The following is a 24,874-nucleotide window of genomic DNA, read 5'->3' on the forward strand; positions in this document are numbered from 1 at the left end:
GGAATGCTCATCCTGCAGAGCTGCCAGGCCCTCTCTGCTATCGGCCTCCCACAAGCCTGGAGTAAGGGCTGTGGTGTCTTTCTCAGCCTGTGTCTCCAGACCCTAGCATGGCAAGAGGTTGCTGGCCCCAAACTAAACAAATGACCTATCCCCTCCGATCTGGGACCTAAACGGGAAAAGTACCAAACTCCCAGGGTTAGTAGGAGATTGAGATAAACACACAAATCCCTTGTCCAAGAGCCTGGCTTGGCAAATATGTTATTTTCTTATCTTCTCATCAGGCTTACCTTGTAGCTCAGCTGATAAAGAATCTGCTTGCAATGTGGGAGATCTGGGTTTGATCCCTGGGTTGGGAAGATCCCCTAGAGAGGGGAACAGCTACCCACTCCAGTATTCTGGCCTGGAGAATTCCATGGACTGTATAGTCCGTGGGGTCGCAAAGAGTCTGACATGATTGAGCACCTCTCACTTTTCATCAGGAAAACAGAAAGGTAACTGACCATAGAAGGGAAGTGTTGGCAATCCATCCGGGATGGCTGGGTGGAGATCTATTGATCAAACGTCATAGGGATCTTAGGCCTTAGAGCTTGAAAGGAAGGTAAGGACCACTTCATGCAGCTGAAACACCCACCTGAGCTGATTATACAGCTGGGGAAAGAGGCCCAAAGACAGAGGAAGGCTGATGGGTGACCATGGGGCAGGCTCCTCCACTGCAACAGCTAGCTGGTAGGTCTCCACTGGAAGCAGGGGAATGGGAAGGCCTCTTTCCAGAAACACCACAGGCTACAGTTTTGCAAAGTTGGGTATGATTCCTAGGCAGATCAGGAAATCAATTTAATAGCATTAAAACAAAACAAACCAGAATGGAAAATAGTACACTGTGTATCATTGCAGTTATAAGTAACTTTGGGGTTTGGGGGAGCCAGGGAGTGATTTTGTAGATTGAGGCGGGCAGGGCCTGTACTTGAGTGACCTATCAATTACTTCTCATCTCTAGAGCAAACTGAAGGATAAAGATAACCTGGGGAGGAGGCTGAGGAGGAGAGAGGAAGCCTCAGTGGAATTGGAGATGGTGATTAAAGAAGGGTAAAAAAGGAGAGGTTTGCAAAGGCATCATGGGCAGAAGAAATCATTTGGTTGCAGCCTTCACTCCAGTATTCTTGCCTGGAGAATCCCAAGGATGGAGGAACATGGCGGGCTGCACTCCACGGGGTTGCAAAACGTTGGACGTGACTGAGTGACTAATGCACTTTCTTTCCTAGCTGGCACCACAGAGGGCCTGCTGCAGAAGCCGTAGGAGCTCCCTGGTCTCTTATCATGAAATGCTTCTATAACAGTGATATTGTATATGTGGAGCATTTACACTTCAATGTTCCAAGCCTCCTAGGGGGTGTGGGGAGGGGTGAGATCATTATCTCATTTTGCAGGTGGGGAGACTGAGGATCTGAGAAAGCTGCCAGATGCAGAATGAGAATCCAGTCTTCCTAGCTTCTGAATGGGTGGCCTTTCCACCACACCACAATGCGAGCACTGTGTTTAGACAAGGTTTAAGGTTTAAGATGGTTGCCCTTCAGAATCACCCAGGCAGCTGCCAAAAAATTCCAAGGCCTGCCTGCTTCCCTCCTGCAACCATTGAAATCAGAATCGGGGCATGGGGCTGGGCTATCAGTATCTTTCAAAGCTCTCTTTGGAAAACCTAGTGCACAGCTAGAACTGGAAACCTTGGGCGCAGTTGGGACTGTGTCCCCAGTGCTGGGTCCTCCTCACCCCTACCTTCTTTCCGGGCCTGGCTATCAGGTTCTACCTTGGCCCATTTGGCCAAGCTGCCTAAGATGTTGGTGCCCTTAGCTCACATGAATGTCACTGTTGTTTTCCAGAGTGACTCCCCCAGGACGCTGCCACCCAGGCCCAGTCCTCAGAGCCGATGTCTCTTGGGGCCCCCTGAGAGGAGGTGTGATCAGGGAGGTGGAGAGGCAGGCGGCTCTGACAGACAGAAAGCAAACAGCTCAAAGGGGTGGCAGGCTGCATTTTATTCATTGTTAATTTCAACACCCTTCAAACCCTCTCTTGGAGTGCTGCTCGAAAAAATAAATGTATTGTTTAAGAAATCCTGCAGACTGGCCCCGCATGCTCTAAGTCCCTCCTAAGAGAACAGGGAGCATAGAAAATGATCTGTAAAGCAAGGGGGGAGCTTCCCTAGGGAAGAGAGGGTGGAAGGGGGGACGGGGTTGGGGGTGGAAGGGGAGGAGGCTGACAGCAAGGGGAAGGGGAGGGTCTTGGGTCAGGTTGATGCAGAAATCTCACCACTTCAGTGTGGAGCCTGGCTGGGTGGGCACCTGGAGGTGTCAGAGCTGCTCCAGGGGCCAGAGTCCATGCTGATGGCTCTGTCCTCGGGGTCAGGAGTGCTGTCAGCAGCCCTCTCCTCCTCTCCCCCACCCCACGGAGTAGGGAGCCTTTGGCAGCACCAAGCAGCACATTTTCTAACAACTGTTCCAACAAAGAAATGAGCCCCAGCCAGTGCCTCTTCTGGACTCAGAAGTGCCTCAGCAGTCTGTCTGAATGTGCTTTCCAGACAGTGAGCACGTGCAATTGTGCTTTTTGTTTGTGAAAAATGTAAAAAGTTACAGTAAGATGGAGCCGTCTGGCCCATGGCTCCTACTGTGCCAGGTTGCTCCTCACCCACCTGGGAGGGGGTGCGCAGGAAGCAGGGCTCTGCTGGGAGGCCTGTCTGAGGGATGGAGGAGCCTGAGTACATTCAGCAGCTGTTTTCCAGGGTTTGGCTTGGGTTTGGTCGCTGGCTTCTGTGTAAAACACAGATTTGTGCAAAGTGTTCATGAAACTCCCCCAAGACAGGGAGGAATTTTCCAGGCCCTTGCAGATTTCTAAGGAGCTAAAAATGCAAAAATCCTTCTTCTTAAAGTAGCCCAGACTGGGATTTTTTTTTTTTTTTGCTTTAGGGAGGGGCTAGTAGCTCTTTATAAAGCTGACACATGTGTATGTATGTATGTGTGCGTGTGTGTGTGTGTGTGCGCGTGTGTGCATGCGTGCATGAGGCTGCAATATGTGACACTTCTGGCAAAAGCCCAGGATTGCCTGGCTTTTTCCACAGTCTGAGGGCCTAAGGCTGCCTGAGCCTTCTGCCTCCTCTGCCAGACCCAGACAGAAGCACTAGCTTCAGACAGAGAACACAAGGGCTGGCCAGACTACTTGGTCTTCTTACTGAACACGGCACCAAGGCGTGCCCTTGCCTGCTCAGCTCTGAGAAGGCTGGGCTCCTGTCTAGGATTCTGGCCCCTGCGTGGCCACAGATGGGTGACAAGGGCTTCTTAGAGCCCATGCTGTCTTTACGGGAGCCTCACAGCCGCAGCACAAGAGGAGTGAGTGTGGGCCTAAGATTAGGAAGCAACTCTTGGAGCCTGAGGGCACTGTGAGCTGCCAGCTGTGCATCAGACCGGAGACGTGGTGGGAGTGGCCACAGCATCTAAGAGAATGGAGCACTTTCTTAGCTGGGGGTTCAGAAACCTGCACCAAACAAGGGGTCCCTAATAATGTCTATAACCCTGAAATGACAGGAGGACCCCATTCCAGCTTGTCAGGCGGGTCTAGTTCTCGATGCTCGCCCTCAAGCAGGATGTCAAACAAGCCCTTTAGCTCTGGGTCTAGGCTCCGACAATCCCACTGACCTTGCGAGTTTGGCTTTTCCAAGGGAAGCAGCCCCTGACATCTGGGGCACTGAGCCCTTTGGCCTGAGGTGAAAGACAATGTTTATTGAGAAGGGGGGAGTAGACTAAGGGAACATGAACAAAAGTACGTGCATGCCACTGAGCCCTAATCTGCTGCTGTACACTAGAGGACCAGTGTTTCTCTGGGAGGTTACTGAGGAGGAAAGGTCCCTTTCCTGGCTCCCTTGAACGATGCTTTCAATTCCCTCAGAAGCGTGCTCAAGCTGTCTGCAACTGCCTCCTTCCAAAGCCAAAGCACAGGAAAAGAAGTGAAAACAGCTAAGGCTGCAGCATGAGCAACCCAGAAGAGACGTTAGGGAGCAGCGGTGACAGAGAAGACTGCCAAGGAAGGTGGCGAGCTTTTCTTCTCTGGAGGCAGATCCTGTTCCCTCTTGGGATGGGATTCTGTGCAGTCCTGTTCGAGGTCAGAGGATTGCTGGATGCCCCTTCTAGCCTGCCTGGCTCAAGCAGCCTTGATGACTGTGTCTTAAGTTCTCTGTGCTGTTCCTGGGGCTCACCTTTCTGGGTAGGCTGCTGTTTTGCCTGTTGTTAAGTCCTCGTGGTCTAGGTATCTCTGTCACGGGGATGTCTGCTTTCCCTCTGGATGGCTCAGATCCCCAAGTTATTTCCCGTTGCCTAGGTGACATCTCTAATTGGATGCCTTTTAATCTTTCCTTCTTTTAAAGGGACAGAACTGAAACTTCATTTCTAGGTCCCATTAGAGGACTTCTGCCCTGAAAACATGTGTGCCTCTCTGAACATGTGGTCCCTTCAGTGTGACTGCAGCTGTCGCTCAGATGGAGGAAGGGGTGGCGGGGGTTGGGAAGGGTGGCTCATGGAGCCAGCCTAACTGATGTCACAGTGCATCCTGGAAGTGTTGGCTGTCTGGAAGCCTACCCTTCAGGAATTGGCAAGATTGACTTCTGTCCAGGACCGCTCCTCACTGGCTTCACCCCCAGATTAGGGTCTGTGTGTAAAAGCCAATTCAGATCCAAATTAGAAATGACCCCTCACCACTCAAAAAAGAAATGATCCCAAAGTAGCTGGAGAGTTGCTCAGATCTGAATTTGTCTTTTCCTTCTTGCCATGAACTAGAAGGGGCGAGGGGAGGCTGACATTCAAGCATGACTCTTAATGCTGTGTGTGTTGTTTGAGAGTTCCAGGCACATATGCTTCCTTCATTTCCAAGAAGGGAGATTTCACGGCTTTTGATGCCTCTCAGGCAGAGGGTGTGAGGTGTCCTAGTGCTTTTCTAAGACTTCCTGTCAGAAGCTGTATATGTATTGGTGGGTCACACTGTGTCTGACTAGACTCTGGTATTTATCCTTGGATCATCATCTTTTTAGATGAGAAAATGGGCCCATAGAGGATAGAGGATTGTTCCTTTATAGTCCGAGACCTTCATCTCTTCTATGAAGACTGGGCATTGGGCTTTCCTTCAGGTGGATGACTCCCTGTGAGGCAGAGGGTGAGTCTAGGAGAAACTGTCCTTCAGCTTGAGGATCATCCAGACCAAAACTTGAATCCCAAAACTGCTTTTTCCATCCACCAGCTCTCTCCCTCTGGCTTGCTTCCACTTCCAATACAGACTGTGTGTGTGTAAAAAAAACACATTCACCTGAGAATCAGAGACCAACAGGGCTCAGAATGGGATGTATCCCAAACACATCATGGGCTCTGGAGTCATGTTCTCTGTCACTTGCAGGATGGCTGCTTTGGTTCCCAGGGCTGCAGGCCCTGGTGCCCACCAATGCAGCTAGCAGAGCCCTGCTGCAGGGGAGGGGCAGCTGGAGGGGGTGCTCTGCACCCCTCAGGCCCTCTACAAGGGAAAAAATGGTTGAGAAAAAAAAATCCCCACCAACAAAAAAAAATCTTGTTTGAGAAGACTCAGATGTTCCTGGCTAACAACAAAAAGCATTCCCGTGGATGATGCTGGTGAAAGGAAGGAGAGTTGAGGGGATTCAGAGATGCGCCCTGAGCCACAGAGATCAGCCGGCTGAGGCAGAGCTGGGCTCCTTGTAGCCTGAATGAGCCCTGCAGACCACTCCAGGCTTTCCCTCCTTAAAGAGTTGGCCAGCTCCATGTTCTAAGTGGACTAACTCCAGGCTGAGAAAGGCCTCCTAAGCCCCTTACCATGGCAGTTCCCAGGTCTCTGGGAAATGCCACAGTCCGCAAGTTGGTGCTGTGTTTCATCTCATTGCATAATACTACACCATTCTCTGTGTGTAGCGGCTGTTCTATATATATACATCAGGAGGCAACATATGGCTCTCCCCACCCCCACCTGTCATAACTGTGACTATATCATTTCTGACGACCAGAAGGAAGCTGCTAGGCTGGGCCAGGATTCTAAATGCTGCGGAGGTAATTCGGAGCCATGGAAAGTTGCACCATATGCTTTGGGGTTGCCAGCTGCTTATGTGCATGGAGGCGGGGTTTAGTGCCAGTCTGCAAAACTCAGGGGCGGCACTCCCCTGGCTGCTGTGTGTACCAGGCGAGGGTCTGGGGTGCCACTTTTTCTCTCCCCAGAGGATAATCTGCTGGGGACCCCGGTTCTCCAAGAAGGGGACCCACAAGAATAACAGGCTCCCCCAAAACCTGCCCTTGATAACATCAGGCCTGGCCAAATAGTATTTCTTTAAAAAAAAAATTTTTTTTTTGTTTCATTTTATTGGATAAAGGTTAAGAAAGCGCCAGCGTCTGAGAGGAGAGCAAACGCCGCCCGGCTGCACGCCAGCCTGCTTGAGGGTCCGTGGCGCGACAAGTTGCGCGTCTACCTGGAGGCGCTGGTCTCGGCCAGGCGGTTGTTCATGATGCCCAGCGCGCCCACGCCGCCCGAGAAGCCGTTCTGGCGCGTGTTGACGCACACGCTGCGCGGGTAGCCGTTGGCCGTCTCCGACAGCTGCTTCTGCAGCAGCGCCAGCGACACCTTGTTGGAGGCCGTGAGGTCGCGCATGGAGATGAGCTCTCCCGACAGGCGGCGGCCCTCGGCGTCGCTGTCGCGGGCCGCGGGGTCGGCGCCGAGTGCGGCCAGGCGGCGGCGCAGCCGGGAGCCCGGGGTGATGGCGTTGCGCCGGGCCAGGGGCGCGCCGGGCGCGGGGCAGCAGCGCGCGCAGCAGCGGCAGCTCAGCTTGCGCAGCATCCAGTTGAGCACCTGCTTGATGAGGATGGAGATGACGTTGAAGAGCGAGTAGATGCAGCACACGCCGAGCAGGATGAAGAGGAAGTTGCCCAGGCGGTAGAGCCCCTGGTTCCGGTAGGCGGCGTGCTGGCTGCTCACCAGGTCCCCGAAGCCAATAGTGCTGAAGGTGACGAAGCAGAAGTAGAGCGAGTCCACGTAGTCCCAGCCCTCCACGCTGGTGTACATGGCCGAGGCGCAGCAAGATAACAGCACGGCGAACAGGCCCAGGATCAGCAGCACGTGGTACACCGAGGGCTTCCAGCCTGCCAGGCAGTCGGCCTCCGAGAGCGCGGAGCCGCGGCGGAAGGTGGCGGGCAGCAAGCCGCTTCGGCGCAGCTGGCGCTCCCGACAGGCGCGCATGATGAAGGCCAGCAGCGAGATGATGCGCTCCAGGAAGAGGTTGAAGAACAGGATGGTCCCGGCGCAGCCGAACAGCCCATAGGCGATGAGGAAGGCCTTCCCGCCCACCGTGGCGGGGGTGGTCATGCCGAAACCTGTGGGGACAGAGCAGGGGTCAGCGCGATCCTGGCTGGACAGGTGGTCCCCACCCGGCGCAGCGCAGTTTTATCTAGGTGTTGACATGGCTCTTACCTGAGTGGCATCACTCAACTGGAGGAGAAACAGTGCCAAGACGTTTCTCTCCCTTGGTGGCACCAGATATGGTTCCTAAGTAAGTCTGGACAACCCCTAAACTGATGGAGGATACATGGCTCCTCTTCTGGGGGATCTATAAATCATGCCAGTGGTGAGAGAGTCACTAGGAAAGGCCCATCACAACACACAGAAGAGCTGCACAGGGGAAGATACTGAGATACCCACAGCTCACACGAGTGTCACCTGTTGTCTCGCCACTCAAATCGTTTTTTTAATGTACCAGTGGCACACTTGGGCCTTGCTAGGACAGAATTCCGTAAAGGCTTCATTTGATAGAATTGCTGGGGACCAGGTATATTGTATTTAGTCCAGCTAGCTATATTTGATGGTAGCTAAGGGAAAGGTTTCTGCCCAGCTGGGTCCTGTGCTGCTGTGTGTCTGGAGTGGCTTTTATTCTGAGAGGTCTGCTCTACGCCTGGGCAGCAGCTTAGTGCTTTGAACTCTTATAATTAAGTCTTGATTTACCCGCTTGTTCAAAGCACAGTCTTGAAGGGAGTTTCTTTATCGACTGATTGCTGCAGAAGGCTTGGCTTCCCGCCAGGGTGCTTGGCCCATGCTGGCCAGGGTCCTGCAGAGCGGCAGCTCTGCTCCTCCACCATGAGCTCTCAGCCAGCTGCCAGCTGTGATGTCTTTGTGGGACCCATGGCTACCTGACTCTGGTTATGGGAGGGGATGTTATCCCTTAGCATGAAGATCCACTGCTGCTTGGAGTCTGAGCTGAAAACACATCATCAGAGCAGCACGGTAGCACCTATCAAGACCTCTGCAGCTGAAGTTCAGGGGCATCCCTGTTTAATGCATGCCCAAGGTCAAAAGATCTACTTATGCCTTGTTAGTGGGGTAAGGCCAGCTCTGGGAAAGGGGTGGCTTAACTATTTCCCTGAAAAACCTTGAAGTTAGTTTTTTCTTTTTTCTTTTTTTTAGAATGATCCCTTAAATGTGTATGCTAATCATTTTCTAGAATCCTTGGAGGAAATGCCCCATTGCCTGACATTGTCTTCATCTTATGCTTAATGACTCAACTTAGGAGAAAATCTTCTAGTGATACCTTTGTTGAGGAAGATGGATTATGTCCCTAGGTTCAGAATTTGGCTATAAGAGTGTGAAAAAAACCAAACTAGCAGTGTAACCAGGAGTTCAAAACGAGGGATTTTACTACACTTTAAAGTCAAACTCAAGTTTCTGAATTCATAAAGAACTCAACTCTGAATCAGTATGACTATATGTGGAGTGGGAGTGTTTGTATTTGTCTCTGTGTGAATTTATTAAAAAATCCTATTAATAGATTGATAACCCAGGTGTCCACCAGCCTAACTAATTCATGGTCAATTCATACAAGAAAATACTATGCAGCAAAGAAAAAGCAAAGACCACTGCTACCTGCAACATGAATGAACCTCACAAAAAGAATGTTAAAAGAAACTGGACACAAAAAAAGTATTCCACTGGCATAAAATTCAAAGCCAGGCAAAACCAAACTACAGTACCTTTTTAGGGATGCATATTTGATTGGTAAAATTACAAGGGAAAATTGAGATAAAAGTCAGAATTGGAGTTTGCTCTGGGGGTGGCAGGGCAGGGTGAATGGAAGGGGACCCAGGGAGACTCTGGAGTGCTGGAAATGATCTGTTGATCTGAGTGGTGGTTGCATGAGTGTTCATTGTATAATAACTTTTCAAACTATGTGTTTTTGGAGCTTTTTTACTCTCACAATAAGAAAAACCTCAAAATGCCTAGACAATTAGGAACTATGAGGGACCTTAATTCTGCTCTACCTGTCACTGTATAGATGAGGGAGCAGGGGTTGAGGGAACATGACCTACTCCTATGGGACAGATGCCATACTTGTGTCCTGGCTTCTCGCTTGGTGCTGAAACCATCATACACAACACTGCTGCTACTCAGGAAGGGAAAACAACCCCTCTGGTTGGGGGAATCACTTGGCTAAATTCCTAAAGAAATGAAAAATGCTGAGCCTGGAATATTAATACTATGCCTAAGAGAATACTGAATGGGATTTTCCTGTTGTTTAGAATTTTCAGCTAAAAGTTTAGCGTGGCATGTAATACATTAGCCCTCATTCTAAAGAGAAGTTTTAAATATTTATTTATTTGGCTGTGCTGAGTCCAAGTTGTGACATGCAGGATCTAGTTCCCAGACCAGGGATCAAACCCGGGCCCCCTGCATCAGGAGCTTGGAGTCTTAGCCACTGAACCACCAGGGAAACCCATAAAGAGAAGTTTTAAATACATCTACCTTTTATCTATTAAGTCAGCAAAATAGGGTGACCAGTAACCCTCACCACCCACTTCCAGGCTATACAGAAAGACTAGAAAGTACCCAGGGATAATGGGAGATGACCTTGAAATAGCAGGGTGCTGTGGCATCCCCAAGTCAAGAGATGGTGGGGGGAGGATTGGTCAGGAGAATATCAGGCTACAGCAGGGGCAGCCTGGCAGCTTGTTTCCTGGTGGATGCTGGCTGAACTGCAGACACTTGTCCACTCACCCTGGAGCACTGGAGCAGAGCATGGTGAGGGTTCTGGGAGAGTCAGAGGTGTCTCCTGGAATCTAACCCTGTGCCGGACAGTTCCCTGGGCCGAAGGTTGACTGGTGTAGCTCACACAGGCAGGGGCAGGAAGGGGGCACTAGTGGGAGCAGTCTGCTGCCCTGGCAGTCTCCTAGGGCATCCTGTGCCAGGGACGGGGGAGAGTGACAGGGGTCAAGTGAACTCTGCAGCCAAATCTGAAGAGACTGCCCAGGAGGGCTGCCTGCTGGATCATGGGGGCCTGAGGGGCAGAGGACAGGTGAGCATGCAGTGTAGTCATAGGAAGCACCACCCACTCAAGTAAAGGCACAGGGTGGTGGTGCCTGTGTTTGGGGGGATCACCAAAGACCCATATGGGCTCCATGAAAAGGTATGCCTGTCCTAACAGTGGGTGTTGTGGTGCAGCCATAGGGCCAACCCCTACCGGCTCATTCCTTTTCCAGCAAACACTGAGGACCTGATTGGCAGGCCTTGTGCTAGGCTCAGGGCTTTGGTGGAAAACCAGACAGACACCCTCACAGATGACCTAGGCTGCCTTCTTAGAGGTTTTACACAGCTCCCCACTTGACCCTCTGCTGTCAGCGGCTCACCCCTGGACAGGGGCAGAGCTTTTCCCTGCTGCCTCCACTCAGGGGCTGGGCCAGACCTGGGCCTGAGGTCTCCTCGTGGCTATGACTCCAGGCCCCAAATGACGCCAAATGCATGGCTGGCTATGGCACTTTCTGCCGAAAATGAAGAGGACAGGCAGGTAGGAGGTTCCCTGACATCACAGAGGACACCCAACGCCAGGGTCCCTCTCACTGGCCTTTTCCTGAGGTCTGGCCCCCATGCCCACTTCACCTCCCTTTGCTTTCCTGCAGACCCACCGTCAGCTCAGCTCCAGAGGCAGGGTGGAGGGGGCACGGTCCACCCTCCTTCCCCATCAGCACCTAGAGGCTCAGAGTTCTGGGGGTGCTGAGGGCGGTAGGGTCATGCCTGGTGCTGCTGCCTAGCCAGATGTTCCCACGATGGAAGAACAGTCCCCCCACACTCTTGGCAATCTGTGGGGAGCCAGGCTGGCTCTGGAGAAGGACCTTGAAGCTTCAGCCAGAGAAAAGGCAAACCCAACCACCCAGAGAATTCCCCCTTCCCCCACTCACACTCTGCAGAGGCGGAATCTGTCCCCGGGTTCGCACCAAGCCTGCTGTTTTGTTTATGCCACAATTGATCTGCCATCCCCGTTTGCAGAGAGCAGACACTTGGGGGCTTTATTATGCCACTTTGACAAAAGCTGTGAAGCTCATTCCCACAGTCTGTCTGGTGCCGCCTTCGCAAATGGGGCCCCAGTGACAGGGCCTCTGGAGTTCAGCTCTGAGAGCCTGGAAGTGAGATGGGGAGGCCAGCACTGATCTGTCTCAGGCCCTGGGTGCAGCCTCTGTGCTGGGCACTGGACATGTCCTCTCACCCGGTCCCCTCAACCATCCTGAGAGGGACGCATCATCAACCGCAACAGTGCAGGCAAGGGCATGGGCTGAGCGATATACTCAGCAAGTTACTGTTTGTGAGCGGCTGAACTGACTGTGCTGACCTTTTTCACTGCGCCAAATGGGACATTTGGGTTCATCATCTGGGGCAACTTTTCCCACTAGCTCTGCAGTGTCATCTGGTGGAGGGGAAATATAATTTATAATCTAATCTGAGATACTTGACAGCAAATAATTACCCCAGGACAACAGGTGTAAGCCACAGCGAATCCAAGCAACTGGGACGCATGATTAAAATGCAGATTCCAAGGCGGGTCCCACTCCAGAGACTTATTTAGAATGGCCCAGGACTCTGCATTTTAACAAATTGTCCCCTGATGATTCTAATGTGAATGGGCTAAAGCGCTTCCTTTAAGAAACAATATAATACTCTATCGTTGATGACCCTACTGGTTGGAATTGGCCCAATTTCAAATATTTTGGTTTAAATTCCCTAAACCTTTTTTTTTTTCAGCTTTATTGAGTTGTAGTTGACATATAAACCTGTAAGATATTTAAAATATACATCATAATGATTTGTTGGTTTAAATTTCAAGTAACATAAAACCCTTGTTGTGGACACTGCAGCTATCTCCTTTAACCATCACCCCACCCCCCACCCCTAAGTATAGCAGCCAAAGAACTGACCCAACAGCCAGGGGTGGGCTCCATTGCTGCTGCTGCTGCTAAGTCGCTTCAGTCATGTCCGACTCTGTGCGACCCCTGAGACGGCAGCCCACCAGGCCCCGCCGTCCCTGGGATTCTCTAGGCAAGAACACTGGAGTGGGCTGCCATTTCCTCCTCCAATGCATGAAAGTGAAAAGTGAAAGTGAAGTCGCTCAGTCGTGTCCAACTCTTAGCGACCCCATGGACTGCAGCCTACCAGGCTCCTCTGTCCATGGGATTTTCCAGGCAAGATACTGGAGTGGGGTGCCATTGCCTTCTCCCGTGGGCTCCATTAGTCTAGTCCAATCTGGAAAATCCAGTCCCTTACTATAACTGGTTGGAGGATGGATGGGCCTAAGCCAGTCAGTGTGGGGCATTTTCATGGCTACAGGGTTGGGCTCAGGGATGTGACCAATCAGATGAGAGGAGAGTTTCTCTGACAGTTTCTGGGTCAAATGCTTCTCACCTTTAAGAGTGCTGCCCTGGGTATGGAAGGAGGAGGAGGCGGCCCCAGAAGTGGCTGGTGGCCATCTGTGGCCATGAGGAGCCAGCTTAGATGAAGCTGACACTGCAGGAGCCTGAGTCACGTTATCCTGAAAGCCCTAATGAACTGTCCAGTCAAACGGCCCCATGAGTTTGGGAACCCCTTGGGAGTAGGGACCCTTATATCGGCAATTCGGAATTATAGATTATATAGGCTTCTCAGGTTTGAATCCTAGCTCCACTAGGATTTGTCCTTGAGCAAATTAATGTTTCTGTGCCTCCATTTTCTCATCTGTAAAGTGGAGATGATAATACTTGCATTTTTGTACTAAACTGAGTCAGTACATCTAAAACACTTAGGATAGTGCCCGGCTAGCACACTGTGCTGTGCTGTGCTCAGCCGTTTCAGTTGTGTCTGACTCTTTGCAACCCCGTGGACTGAAACCCGCCAGGGTCCTCTGTCCATGGGATTCTCCAGGCAAGAATACCGGAGTCAGTTGCCATGCCCTCTTCCAAGGGATCCTCCCGACTGAGAGATCGAACCAGTGTCTCCTGCATTGTAGGCAGATTCTTTACTGCTGAGCCACTGCAGAAGCCCTTGCCTAGCACATTAATAAGCGCTTATGAAGTCTTCTTTCTATTCTCCACAGTGGACAAGGGAATCATGTATAAATTAGGCACTGATAGTTACTTGTTATTGAATAACTGAAAATAAAAATTTCAAGAACCTCTCCAGGATGAGAGTTAAATATCAGGGAGAGTGAGAAAGCTGAGGTCAGGGGATCAATGGGCAGAGGAGGGGAAAAGACCCATTAGGACTCCCAGATAAACATGAATTTCAGATAAACAAATGAACTTTTTAGTGTAAGAACATCCCAAACATTGCATGGGCCATATTTACACTAAAAAAAAAAAAAAGATTCGTTGTGTTTCTGAAATTCATATTTAACTGGGAGTTCTGTATTTTTATCTGCTAAATCTGGCAGCCCTACCCATGGCCTACTTGTCTGCTGGGCACACTCCTCTGGGAAGCATCTTCCAACATCCCCCTCTCCTGGGATCCTTCCTGAATGCTGGAGGAGGGGTAACAGGCTCACTTTAACACTCAAGGGGCCTAAAGCTCACACAGAGCTGGGCCTTGCCCAAGGCCAGGCCAGCAGCCGGGTCTTCCAGCACCTCTCCCTCTCCAAACAGGAAACAGTGGGAGATGTGGGATGGGCTGTGGGGCAGAGACTGGGGCAGCCTTCAGGCTGCTCTGTGGTTGGAGCTGACACTGACTTGGGCAGAAGGTAGGAAGCACATGGCCACACTCTGTGGAGGCGGGCTGGACACTTGAGAGGTGAGACTTAAGATTCACATAAGCCCCAGGTCTCGGAGAAGGCAATGGTACCCCACTCCAGTACCCTTGCCTGGAAAATCCCATGGATGGAGGAGCCTGGTAGGCTGTAGTCCATGGGGTCGCAAAGAGTCGGACATGACTGAGCGACTTGACTTTCACTTTTCACTTTCATGCATTGGAGAAGGAAATGGCAACCCACTCCAGTATTCTTGCCTGGAGAATCCCAGAGATTGGGGAGCCTGGTGGGCTGCTGTCTATGGGGTTGCACAGAGTCGGACATGACTGAAGCGACTTAGCAGCAGTAGCAGCAGCAAGCCCCAGGTCTGGAACCTCGAGGCTGCCCATGTCATCCTTCTCCAAGTCCCTCTCCTGAGGAGGATAGCCGAGCAGCCTGGCCAAACCTTCTGGGAGGGCTGAGAATGAAAGGAAGGCTGGAAGAAGTTATTAAAGCATTTAGTGAGGAGTGGAAACATGGGATATGTGATAATTATATTATCACATAATAGCTGATATGTATTGAGCCCTTACTCTTTCTAAGCACTGTGCCAAAGCTTCATGTAAATCAATGCATCCATTCTCACAATTCAGTGAGGCACTGGGTGTCATTCATCCTAAGGCATAGCTATTTTCCTCAAGTTTTAACACCTTGAAATCAGGATGCACCTTACAATTGATGACTTAGTTTATTTGGCAGCATTCAAAATTCTTAATAGTATACATTATTGGTGCATCTATAATTGCTGGTGTCTTAGATTTGATGAACTACAGTGGGAATTATTTTCATTCCCATTTGTGAGATTAGTAAACTGAGTCACACTTAATAAAGGCACTTAGGTTAAATAACTTGCACAGATCACAGAGCAAGCAAGTGACAGAGCCCAGTGTGAAACCAGAGGAAGGAGTTTGTGATGCACTAAGAGTCAAACGCAGGAGAGTTCAGACAAAAGAGACGTAGGCTGCTTTTGGTTAGAGCAGCAGTTCTTAACTCTGGCTTCAAAGTGGAATCGCCTGGGAAATTTAAAATAGTCTCCAGAGCAGCTTAGGTCAGAAGCAGGGCTGGTATTCTGCAGCGACTGAGAGAGTCTTATGGAGGAAGAGGTATTCATGTTTAGTCTTGAAGTGTGGATGGGACTTCGAGAAGGAGGAAGTTAGAGACCTGGTGTGCCCTGCTGGGAGAGCGGTGTGCATGGGGCCAGAGTAAGCGGCTGGGTCCAGCCTGGCTGGCTCCCATGTGCAGCTTGCTGTCCGGCCCACGGACAGCGTTCAGGAACTCTTGCTGATGGAGTGGGTGAACCTGAGGCAGAAGGGGGAGGGCAAGGCTGGGGACCCTCCTGTCCACTTTGTACTCAGGCTGAACCTGCGGGAGCTCTGTGGCAGTGACAGTGTCACCTGACACCTCTAGAAGCTTCTCTGTCATCTGGGCATGGCATCCAGCAACATGTCTGGCCTTGTACAACAGAAACTCACAAACTCTGACACACTCGATTTCAGCTTTGGAGAAGGTGGTACCTCCCCCCAGCGCAGGAACCAGAGCCTGAAGCCAGCCCAGAGCGGATGTTGACACTCACTTGGGACAGCTGAGGACACGGTGGCCCCGTGAGGTGAAGGGACAGCAAGTTAGTGGTGGAGTCGTCTTGGGTGTGTGTACAGTAGAAACCCACAAACTCTGGAAACATCAAGTTCAGTGAGCCTCCCTTCCTGCAGGCTTAGGAAGGGCCAACATCGGCTTTCTTGGAGAGCTGAGGGCAGGGGCTGTGGCGTCAAGCTCTGGCACCTCCACTTGCTAATGGGCCGACGGGGACACGTTATTCTCCCTCTAAAAATCGCCTGATGACTGCCTACCTCGTGAGGTTGCTGTGAAGAGTGGATGAGGAGGTGGTTCCCTCGTGCCTCCCACGGCGCCTAGAACGTGGCAGGCGCTCAAGAAGCTGCAAGCTTAACTGGGAAACACACAGGCGAGGCTGGCCCTCACATCACAGCTGAAGAGCTGCAGGTGGAGCAGGGCCCGGGTGAAGTACGACTAGGCATTTCAGCGGCAAGGAAAAGCCCCCGTACACACACCCAAGACGACTCCACCACTAACTTGCTGTCCCTTCACTTCACCAGGCCTCCGTGTCCTCAGCCATCCCGGGTGAGTGGCAACATCCCCTCTGGGCTAGCTTCAGGCTCTGGTCCCCATGCTGGCGGGGAGGCACCACTTTTTCCAATCCTGAAATCAAGTGTGTTAGTGGGGGGAAGGGCTTGATCCTGGAAAGTGGGCCTGTGGTGGAAAAGCGGACACTCTGGGAGCGACATTTGCTGGCACTTGTGTGCATGTGCGTGCGTGCTCAGCCATGTCTGACTCTTTGCCACCTCATGGACTGTCGCCCGCCAGGTTCCTCTGCCCGTGGTATTTCCCAGGCAAGAATACTGAAGTGAGTTACCATTTCATCCTCCAGGGGATCTTCCCAACCCAGGGATCGACCCTGTGTCTCTTGTGTCTTCTGTACTGGCAGATGGGTTCTTCACCAGTTGAGCCACCGGGGAAGCCCACTGGTACTTGAGGATTTGTCTAAATTGTAAACCAGATGGAAGCTGGTTTAGAAGCCCCTGAGGGCTCAGTGCTGGTGAGGGCTTGGCACCGCAGCGGAGTGTGGGGCTGGCCTCGTGCTAGAAGCTCCCTGTGTGCATGTGCTGAGCTGCTCAGTTGTATCTGACTCTGCTACCCCATGGACCACGCCAGACTCCTCTGTCCCTCGGATTTCCCCAGGCAAGAATACTGGAGTGGGTTGCCATGCCCTTCTCCAGAGGATCTTCCCGATCCAGGGATTGAACCCCCATGTCTTACGTCTCCTGCATTGGCAGGCAGGTTCTTTACCACTAGCACCACCTAAGAAGCTCCCTGACTCAGGACACAGAGGCAACACAGAACACAAGTCCCGTGGAGAAAGCGGGCCCTCTCTCACTCTCCTGTTCGCTTTTGCTTGTCCTTCGGGGGCCTTTGGGATGACCTTTGCTGAAAGCAGGGTGTGTGTGGGGATGCCTGAGAGGGTCTGGGGCTTAAAAAAAGTAGGCTGAACCCCACAGGCTGCAGGCCATGGATTTTTAACATTAGAAAAGTTTCGGTAATCTGGGAGTGATGGACACGTGACCCCAAGAGTCGGCTTTGAAACTCAGTGCTGTTTCTCTTGCCCGTGGGGCTAATTGAACCTGCCCCCACCATGCGCTTCATCTGTGGGATTAAGGTTTTTCTCTCCTCACCAAAAATCATTCAGCAAAATGAGTTATTAAAAGCCGGTTAACTACGCCTGCCTCCGGGACGCTCCCGCTTAACAACCTCTCCTGGGGAGCAGCTGTCAAGCTGGGGCCTCAGAGCTGCAGGGAAGATGACTCATTTACATAGAGCCCGTCCTCTGTCCTGCCCCCCTAGATCTGTCCCTGTCTCTCTGATGACTAATCCTTTCCAGGGATGAGCTCACCACCCCTCCTGCCCACCACAAAAAGAGCAGAGCCCAGAATTTAGCCTTAGCCCAGAACTGCAGAAGACTGACTCCAAGGCCAGGGAATGCAGGAACAGCCCCTGATGCAACAAAAGTCTGGCTAACAACAGCCGGAGGTGGGGCAGTGAGGTGAGGAAAGCCCTGAAGCCCACGCAGCCCCGGCCTTACCCCCCCGAACCTCAGGGTCCCCACTCAGGGCTGTGGTGAGGCACAGGTCACCCCCCAGAAGGGCGGGTAGACCCGCTGTGGGGAGAAGGCAGGTCCCTCCACCCAGAAGTGTCCATACACCGTCAACTGAATCACACTTCACCGCCAATCCTAGATGAGAGAGGTGCAGATTCTTTTTTAAAGGGAACCTGTGGTAGTTCTGTCAAACTGTCCTCTCACGCGCACAGTTCCAGTTCCTCTCAGTTAATTCAGTTTTTATTCATCTGGAGAAGCATGTCCTCCTCCCCACCCATGCAGCCCAGAGCCACATTTGAGGGGGGTCTCTGCACCCAGGGGAGACATGGGGAAGGGGCTGCTTCTCGGGGCTCTGAGTCCATCTCGCTAACTCTGGTCCCCAAACCTGGCCACCTCCCAACACCTCTCCTCACAGGAGGCGGCCTGCGTGGCTGCCCCAGAGGAGAAAACAAGCCAAGAAACCACGAGAAAAGCAAACTGCACTTGAAGCTGCAGCCAGGTCCAGCTGCCGTGTACAGTGGAGCGGGTCCCCGGGGAACCGTGGGTATGCCGCGCTGGCCTGCTGACATGGCCCCTTGCCTCAGGCTGGTAGACCAATGTGAACGTCTGTTAGGGCCTGGCTGGGTCAGGAGGGCCCAAACCTGTGGCCCCTGCACTGAGGCTCAGTAGGGAGAGGCGCATCCTTCTCCAGATGGGGGGGAGCCATCCCCGCTGCACATTCAGCTCTCGGCTGCCCTGCAGGGAAGGGAGGTTGATCCCTGGCTCACGGGAAGGCAGGGTGGAGCGATGGATGTCTGGAGCCTATGCTATGCCCCGCACTCTGCTGGTGCTATCACAGATACGTCCCCAGAGCAGCTCCTGGGTGTGGCGGGGGAGTGTGTGACTTCTGGTCATTATTCAAGTGTGGAAACCAGGGCTCAGAGAAGTAAAATAGTGCCTGAAAGAACACCCCCAGCACTCAGGCCTCAAGCCCCACATTCACAACTCTTTCCATTCTGCCTCTTGAGGCCTGACTCAGCCTTTGGTTCGGAGATTGTGGCTGTGAGTTTGCTTTGAAACATGCAAACAATCATACCATGCAGGAGGACTGGCTGTGGCCAAAATGCCTGCCCTGGGCCTATGGCATGAATCCGTACCAGATCCCAAGCAACGAGAGACAGGGGCTGGGGCACAGGGGTGTTGAGGACCTTGCTGAAGGTCACAGAAATTCCAGCTCAGGCCCACCAACTCCAAATCCCACTTTCCTTCCTCATCACCTTGTGTTAACCCCCTCGCCCCATTTGCACAGAGAGGCCCTGATGACTTGGGACCAGACTTCTGGTTTTTTGGAAATATTCTGTTCCTGTCCATTCTGAACTTTGTCCCAGACCCAATGCACTGAAGCACAGCTCTGCCCAGATCTCTCTTCTGCTTACATTGCAATGAACTCCCAAGTGATAGGAAGATCCAGAATTTCTTAGACTTAGATTCAAGGCCCCGATTAACTTTTCTAGCATCATCTCTCTTTGAACCTTCTTCTTCAGGGGCATAGGTCCCCTCACTGATCCATGCACACACATTTTCATTTACCAGGTAATTACTAAAATCCTGCTTCTTAATGGACACCACATCATGGGGATATGAGGTGAGCAAGGAGGGCAGAATCCCAGCTTGAAAGAAGCTAGTGTCTAGCAAGCATACCATGAACACTCCCTGCTTCGTGCCTGTGTGCCCACTGGTTCCGATCTCTGAAAGTCTGCAATGACTACTTTCCTTTTCTGTTCACCTACCTGAATCCCATTCATCACCTGGCAGCACTTCGCTCTCATCAGGCATTTAATTATGTGCTAATGGCCTCTGTACTATTGACTATGGTCCTGGAATATCATTTCATCTTGTATGTTTCTGTGTTGCCTTGCCAATGAGGACGTGGCCCATGTCTTAGGTTTCTTCTGATCCTTCATAATGCAGGGGCAGAAACTGCAGTTTGTCTGGTGACCACCAGTAGGTTCTGTACCAGAAATGTGGTTTCAATCTTCATTTTAGTTAATCTACCTAACATGTTTTTGAGACCTGCCATGTGCCAGGTATGGGGGTGGGGAAGAATACTCAGATGTACAATATTGCCCATACCCTGCTGCCAAAGGTCACCAGGAACACACCTGCAGCTCAACAAAATGGAATCTATTGACTCGTAGTAACAAAAGAGACTGTCTGTCATGGGGATCTGGGGTACTCATTTAGGATTTGGCCTTGAGTCAGGTGACTAGGGGAGGACTCGAGAAAGCAGGGCTTTGCTCTGAACTAGAAGCCACCAAAGCAGGAAACAGAGGATAAGTCTAGGCTTGAGTATCTTGATAATTGTTACCTAGAAGGGGGGGAATAATGGAGGAAAGCCAAAGCTGTGATTGATAAAGAAGTAGCAGTTGCTCATGTTAACCTGATGGGGGTGTTTGGTCATTTCTGTGGTTTGGATGATGTTGCTATTTGGTCTGTGTTCAGACATGATGTTGGTGAGTGGTCTCATTTTTAATCTCTCTCCACCTTGGCCACAAGGTGGCCTTGGCTGCTGTAGATGTCCTGGGAAAGTGCTTGGTCAAGGTCCAAACCCCATCCCCACACCGTGTTACTGAACTGTGAGTTCCAGGTTGGCTCCTGACTCTCAGAGGTTGCCTTTGTCTTTCTCAAAATAGTTCTGCTCTAAGTGTTCCATAGACGCTATTTCTTTAATTAATTCCTTCCAAGTTTCCCAATATATTGGCTATATATGTGTATGCATGTATGCCCGCACGTGTATTTAATTCCGTAGGTGAAACATACATCTAGATTGTGAAAATATGGGTGATTTTTATTTCCATTTTCTTCTGTAATGGTGGTTTAGTCCCTAAGTTGTGTCTGACTCTTGTGACCCTGTGGACTATAGCCCACAAGGCCCCTCTGTCCATGGGATTTCCCAGGCAAGCATACTGGAATAGGTTGCCATTTCCTTCTCCAGGGAATCTTCTCAACCCGTCTCCTGCATTGCTGTTATAAATATTTCACATTTCCTTGTGATACAAAAGTGGTTCAAAAGTATGGCTACTTTTGAAACCATAACTTTTTTCCCAATAAGCATTGGTTTTTTTTAATTATTTAAAAAAATGAATTAGACCCACGTTTTTAAGAGAATAACCATGATACCTTATAAAAATAACAACACGGGAGACATCATGGGATGCCAGGAAACAAAAGAAAAGAGCTGAGTGGGCTTCCTAGAGAAGCAACAAAGATGCGTTCCCCAAGCAGGGGGAGGCAATGGGAGACAGTCTTGGAGGTCTGGGTTGGAACATCTGTTCAAGGGTCATGTGGATAAGACTTCCCAGGAAGCATGTACAGTATGAGAATGGGGGCCCCTGGAGAAGGGGCTGAAGAGGAGCCCGTGAAGGAGGCTTTCATTCAGCCAACAAATAGTGACCGAGGGCCCATTATCTATCAGGCCCTTGGGCTTTATAAGTGATCCAGACAGACAAAGCACCCTGTCCTCACAAGGTTTACATTTCAGCATGGAATATGGATAATAAACCGTGAGCATATTGTGTAAGTAAACTGCATGGTATACTAGAAAGTGGCAGTGTTATGGAAAGAAGAAGAAGAAGAAGAAAAGAGTTGGCTGAGTGGGTGGAGAGAGCCTGGGGGAGGGAGGAGGCGGTTTGTGGTATTAAGTGGGGTAGTTCAGCACAGGCCTTATTGAGGAAGTAACAGCTAATGAAAAACTGGAAGGAGGTGACATCTCCGGTAAGGGTGTTCCAGGCCAATCAACAGCCAGAGGCAAGGAGGTGGGGGTAGGGGAGAAAGGAAGAGGGAAAAATAAAGGAAACACAGGACAAAGAGATTGGTCATCAAATCTCTTATGGACACTCTCTGGACAAAGTTTCAATTACATAAATGCCCCAGAATATGAAAAAAAAAACCTATCACTCTCATTTTATTATTATTATTATTTTTTTTTAATATTCATTTAGTTGGCTATACTGGGTCTTAATCGCAGCATGCAAAATGCTTAGTTGTGTCATGTGGGATCTAGTTCCCTGACCAGGGATCAAATCTGGGCCCCCTGCGTGGGGAGCATGGAGTCTTAGCCACTGGACCACCAGGGAAGTCCCTCATCTGACTTTAACATGAGGGAAAAAGAGGTAAACAAGTGGTTTTATAAAAAGAGGAAGAAATGCAATAAATATTCAACTAGATTCCAAGGGACATCTGAGATGCTGAATATAATTTTTTTTCTCTATGAGCAGAACCTCCTGCCATTTTAGAAGGTATTAAGATGATAAGAATAACCATCAACATTTTTTAATATCTCTGGACAGTGTATAGAGCAAATTTTTATGTCTTATCTCATTTGGTCATCACGATAACCCAGGAAAGAATGTCATCATTGTCTCATTTTATAGATGAGGAAATTGAATCCATGAGAGATAATGTGACATAAATGGCATGTGACTCCCTCGAGTCTGAGCCTGTCTCCGGTCTCTCAACCCCATCTCTCAAGCCTATAATCTTTCAGTTATAACAAGGGAAATATTTGAGGGCATGTCAGTTTATATTTTGAGTACAGTGTTAATATATGCTCTATCAATGTTTACCTACTAAAAATTTTACGTAACAGTTATAAAAGAAAAGGCCAGTCTCTCTGGTTGCTGTGATGAGGCCGTCTGAAGCAGCAGGTCAGAGAGTCCAGTTCAGAGGTATCAAAGAGGTGGGGTTGCCCAGAGCACGACAGTAGCCCAAAGGGAGCAAAGAACAGAGGCCAAAGAGAAGCCACAGACTTGGCAGAAGGCATGGAAACTAGAGGAGGAAGCAGGAACGAGGGGATGCTCAGAAACTTCCCAACAGCTCCCCTGGGCTTTGGCAACTGGGAGGAAGCTGGCTATACATGTGAGGGGAGGGAGACAACCTCATGAATGCCAAACTGCAAGGGGCTGCCGAGGTGCTGAAGAGGGAAGAATGAATGAAGGCCTTTGAAGCAGCATATGAGAAAAGCTGGGACACCCACACCTGGGAAGGCCAAGGTCAAGGTCAAAACAAGCACTTCACTTACTTACCTCAGGGAGTGCTATGGACTGAATGTTGGTTTCCACCCACCAGATTTCATAGATTGAAATCTTAACCTCTAATGTGACAGTACTAGCAGGTGGACTTCCCTGGTGGCTTAGAGGGTAAAGCGTCTGCCTGCAATACAGGAGACCCGGGTTTGATCCCTGGGTCAGGAAGATCCCCTGGAGAAGGAAATGGCAACCCACTCCAGTACTCTTGCCTGGAAAATTCCATGGATGGAGGAGCCTGGTAGGCTACAGTCCGTAGGACTGCAAAGAGTCGGACACGACTGAACGACTTTACTTTCACTAGGAGGTGGGGCCTTTGAAAGGTGATCAGATGAGGGTGGAGCCCTCATGCATGGGATAAGTGCCCTTGTAAGAGGGGTCCCAAGATCTCTCTTTATCTCTCTTTCTGCCATGTGAAGACACAGAGAGAAGGCAGCCATCTGGAAGCTAGGAATTGGCCCCTCACCAGACATCGAATCTGCCAGCACCTTGACTTTAGACTTGCCAGCCTCCAGAACTGTGAGAAAGAAATACTTTTTAAACTGCTTTGTCGGTGGCATATTTGTTATAGCAGCCTGAACGGACTAAGACAGGGAGGCTGAGTCAATTGCTAGGGTATCCAAGCACAGTGGTTTAAATCCCTGGCCTTGGAGTCAGAGATCTGGGCTGTACTTAGTGCCCAGTGCCCACTCAGAGCTCCTGGCCATGTGTCCATGTCCTCATCTATGGAATGGAGACAGTATTACCTCACAGGACAGCCACAGGGATTGCATGGGGTGGCTCCCACGGGCAGCAGAGTGCTTGGCACAGAGTGAACACTCAGTAAGTATGCTCATTATTAAGGTTACACCCCCTGCAGAGGGCCAAGAAGGGAGAAGGCTGAGCTGGGCAGGCCTCTGTCTAGGAGAACGCACGAATGATGGACCTAAATTTTCACAACTGCATGTTAGTTGTTGGATTTTGCTTCTAAGGCATTTACTCCCTATCTTGGTTCACTTGGGCTTCTATAACACAACTCCACAGAGCAGATGGCTTATAAACACAGATACTAATATCTGACAGTTCTGGAGGCTGGAAGTCCAAGATCAGGTCACTGGCAGGTTCAGGTCTGGTGAGAGCCCTCTTCCTAGTTCACTGACAGCAGAGTTTCGCTGTGTCCTTACATGGTAGAAGGGGCCAGGGAGCTCTCTTGGGCTTCTTTTATAAGAGTACTAATCCCGGTCATAAGGGCCCTGCCCTCAAGAGCTGATCAGTTCCCAAAGTCCCCACCTCCTAATAACAATACCCTGGGGGTTAGGTTTTAACATACAAATTCGGGGGTGGGTGGGCACAGACACTCAGACCACAAACACTCAGCAGTCCCTCACGCGTGCACTCACCTGGTCACTCACTTTTATAAAATCATGAAGTGCGTACCCTGTGCCAACCATGAGGTACTTGCTGTGCCAAAGGGCTCAGTGTCTGGCCTGGGATGTGGGAGGGTACAATTACCCCATTAGGGGCTTGAATGATAGTCCAGAGACCTAACACAGTAAGTCCCCTCTTGTGGAACTCTGTGCATTGATGGCAGGAATGTAAAGTGATGGGAACTTTACGCTCCTTGTGGGAACTCCAAATGCCATTTCTATATTAAGTCAGGTCATCAGAAAATAGCCACCATGGACCACAGTATCCCACTCCCCACAGAAATGCATTCACTGTTATTTAATGTTTTGCCTCATGCCTTTAGGAAGGGATGGTGGAAATATCTTTCTGAAGACCATGTCTGTATCTTTTGCAAAACCACAGAAAAAAATATCATTGCCCATGTCCCTTATTTAAAGACTTGTGAGATTCATTTCTCCTTGAATTCAGGATCTAAAGTTTGGCTTCCTAGGGGCACTCGTCCACTTGCTCCCTTTTAGTGAACCCTGAGCTCCATTTGCCTCTTGATAGAGCCAGCACAGTGCTCAGTTGCTGCAGGGCTCTAGCATGTGGTACATCTCTCATCAGTTCTTAATTATTTTTAGTTCCCTTCCTGCCCACCCACCTGTCCCCTTCTTCCTGTCCACAAGA

At 50.5% G+C, this 24,874-nt stretch overlaps 1 protein-coding gene across 1 annotated transcript in view; it reads right to left on the bottom strand.

The window, feature by feature from the left end:
- Nucleotides 1–2,011: 2,011 nt before the first annotated feature.
- The window catches only part of KCNK12 (potassium two pore domain channel subfamily K member 12), a 53,041-nt gene continuing 30,178 nt past the window's right edge, over nucleotides 2,012–24,874 (bottom strand). The window contains exon 2 of the mRNA XM_061432278.1: nucleotides 2,012–7,397. Within this exon, the coding sequence (XP_061288262.1) occupies nucleotides 6,496–7,397 (902 nt within the window). The 3' untranslated portion in view covers nucleotides 2,012–6,495. The remainder of the gene's footprint in view (nucleotides 7,398–24,874) is intronic.

Source organism: Bos javanicus, chromosome 11 (genome assembly GCF_032452875.1).
Source record: "Bos javanicus breed banteng chromosome 11, ARS-OSU_banteng_1.0, whole genome shotgun sequence".
NCBI lineage: Eukaryota > Metazoa > Chordata > Mammalia > Artiodactyla > Bovidae > Bos > Bos javanicus.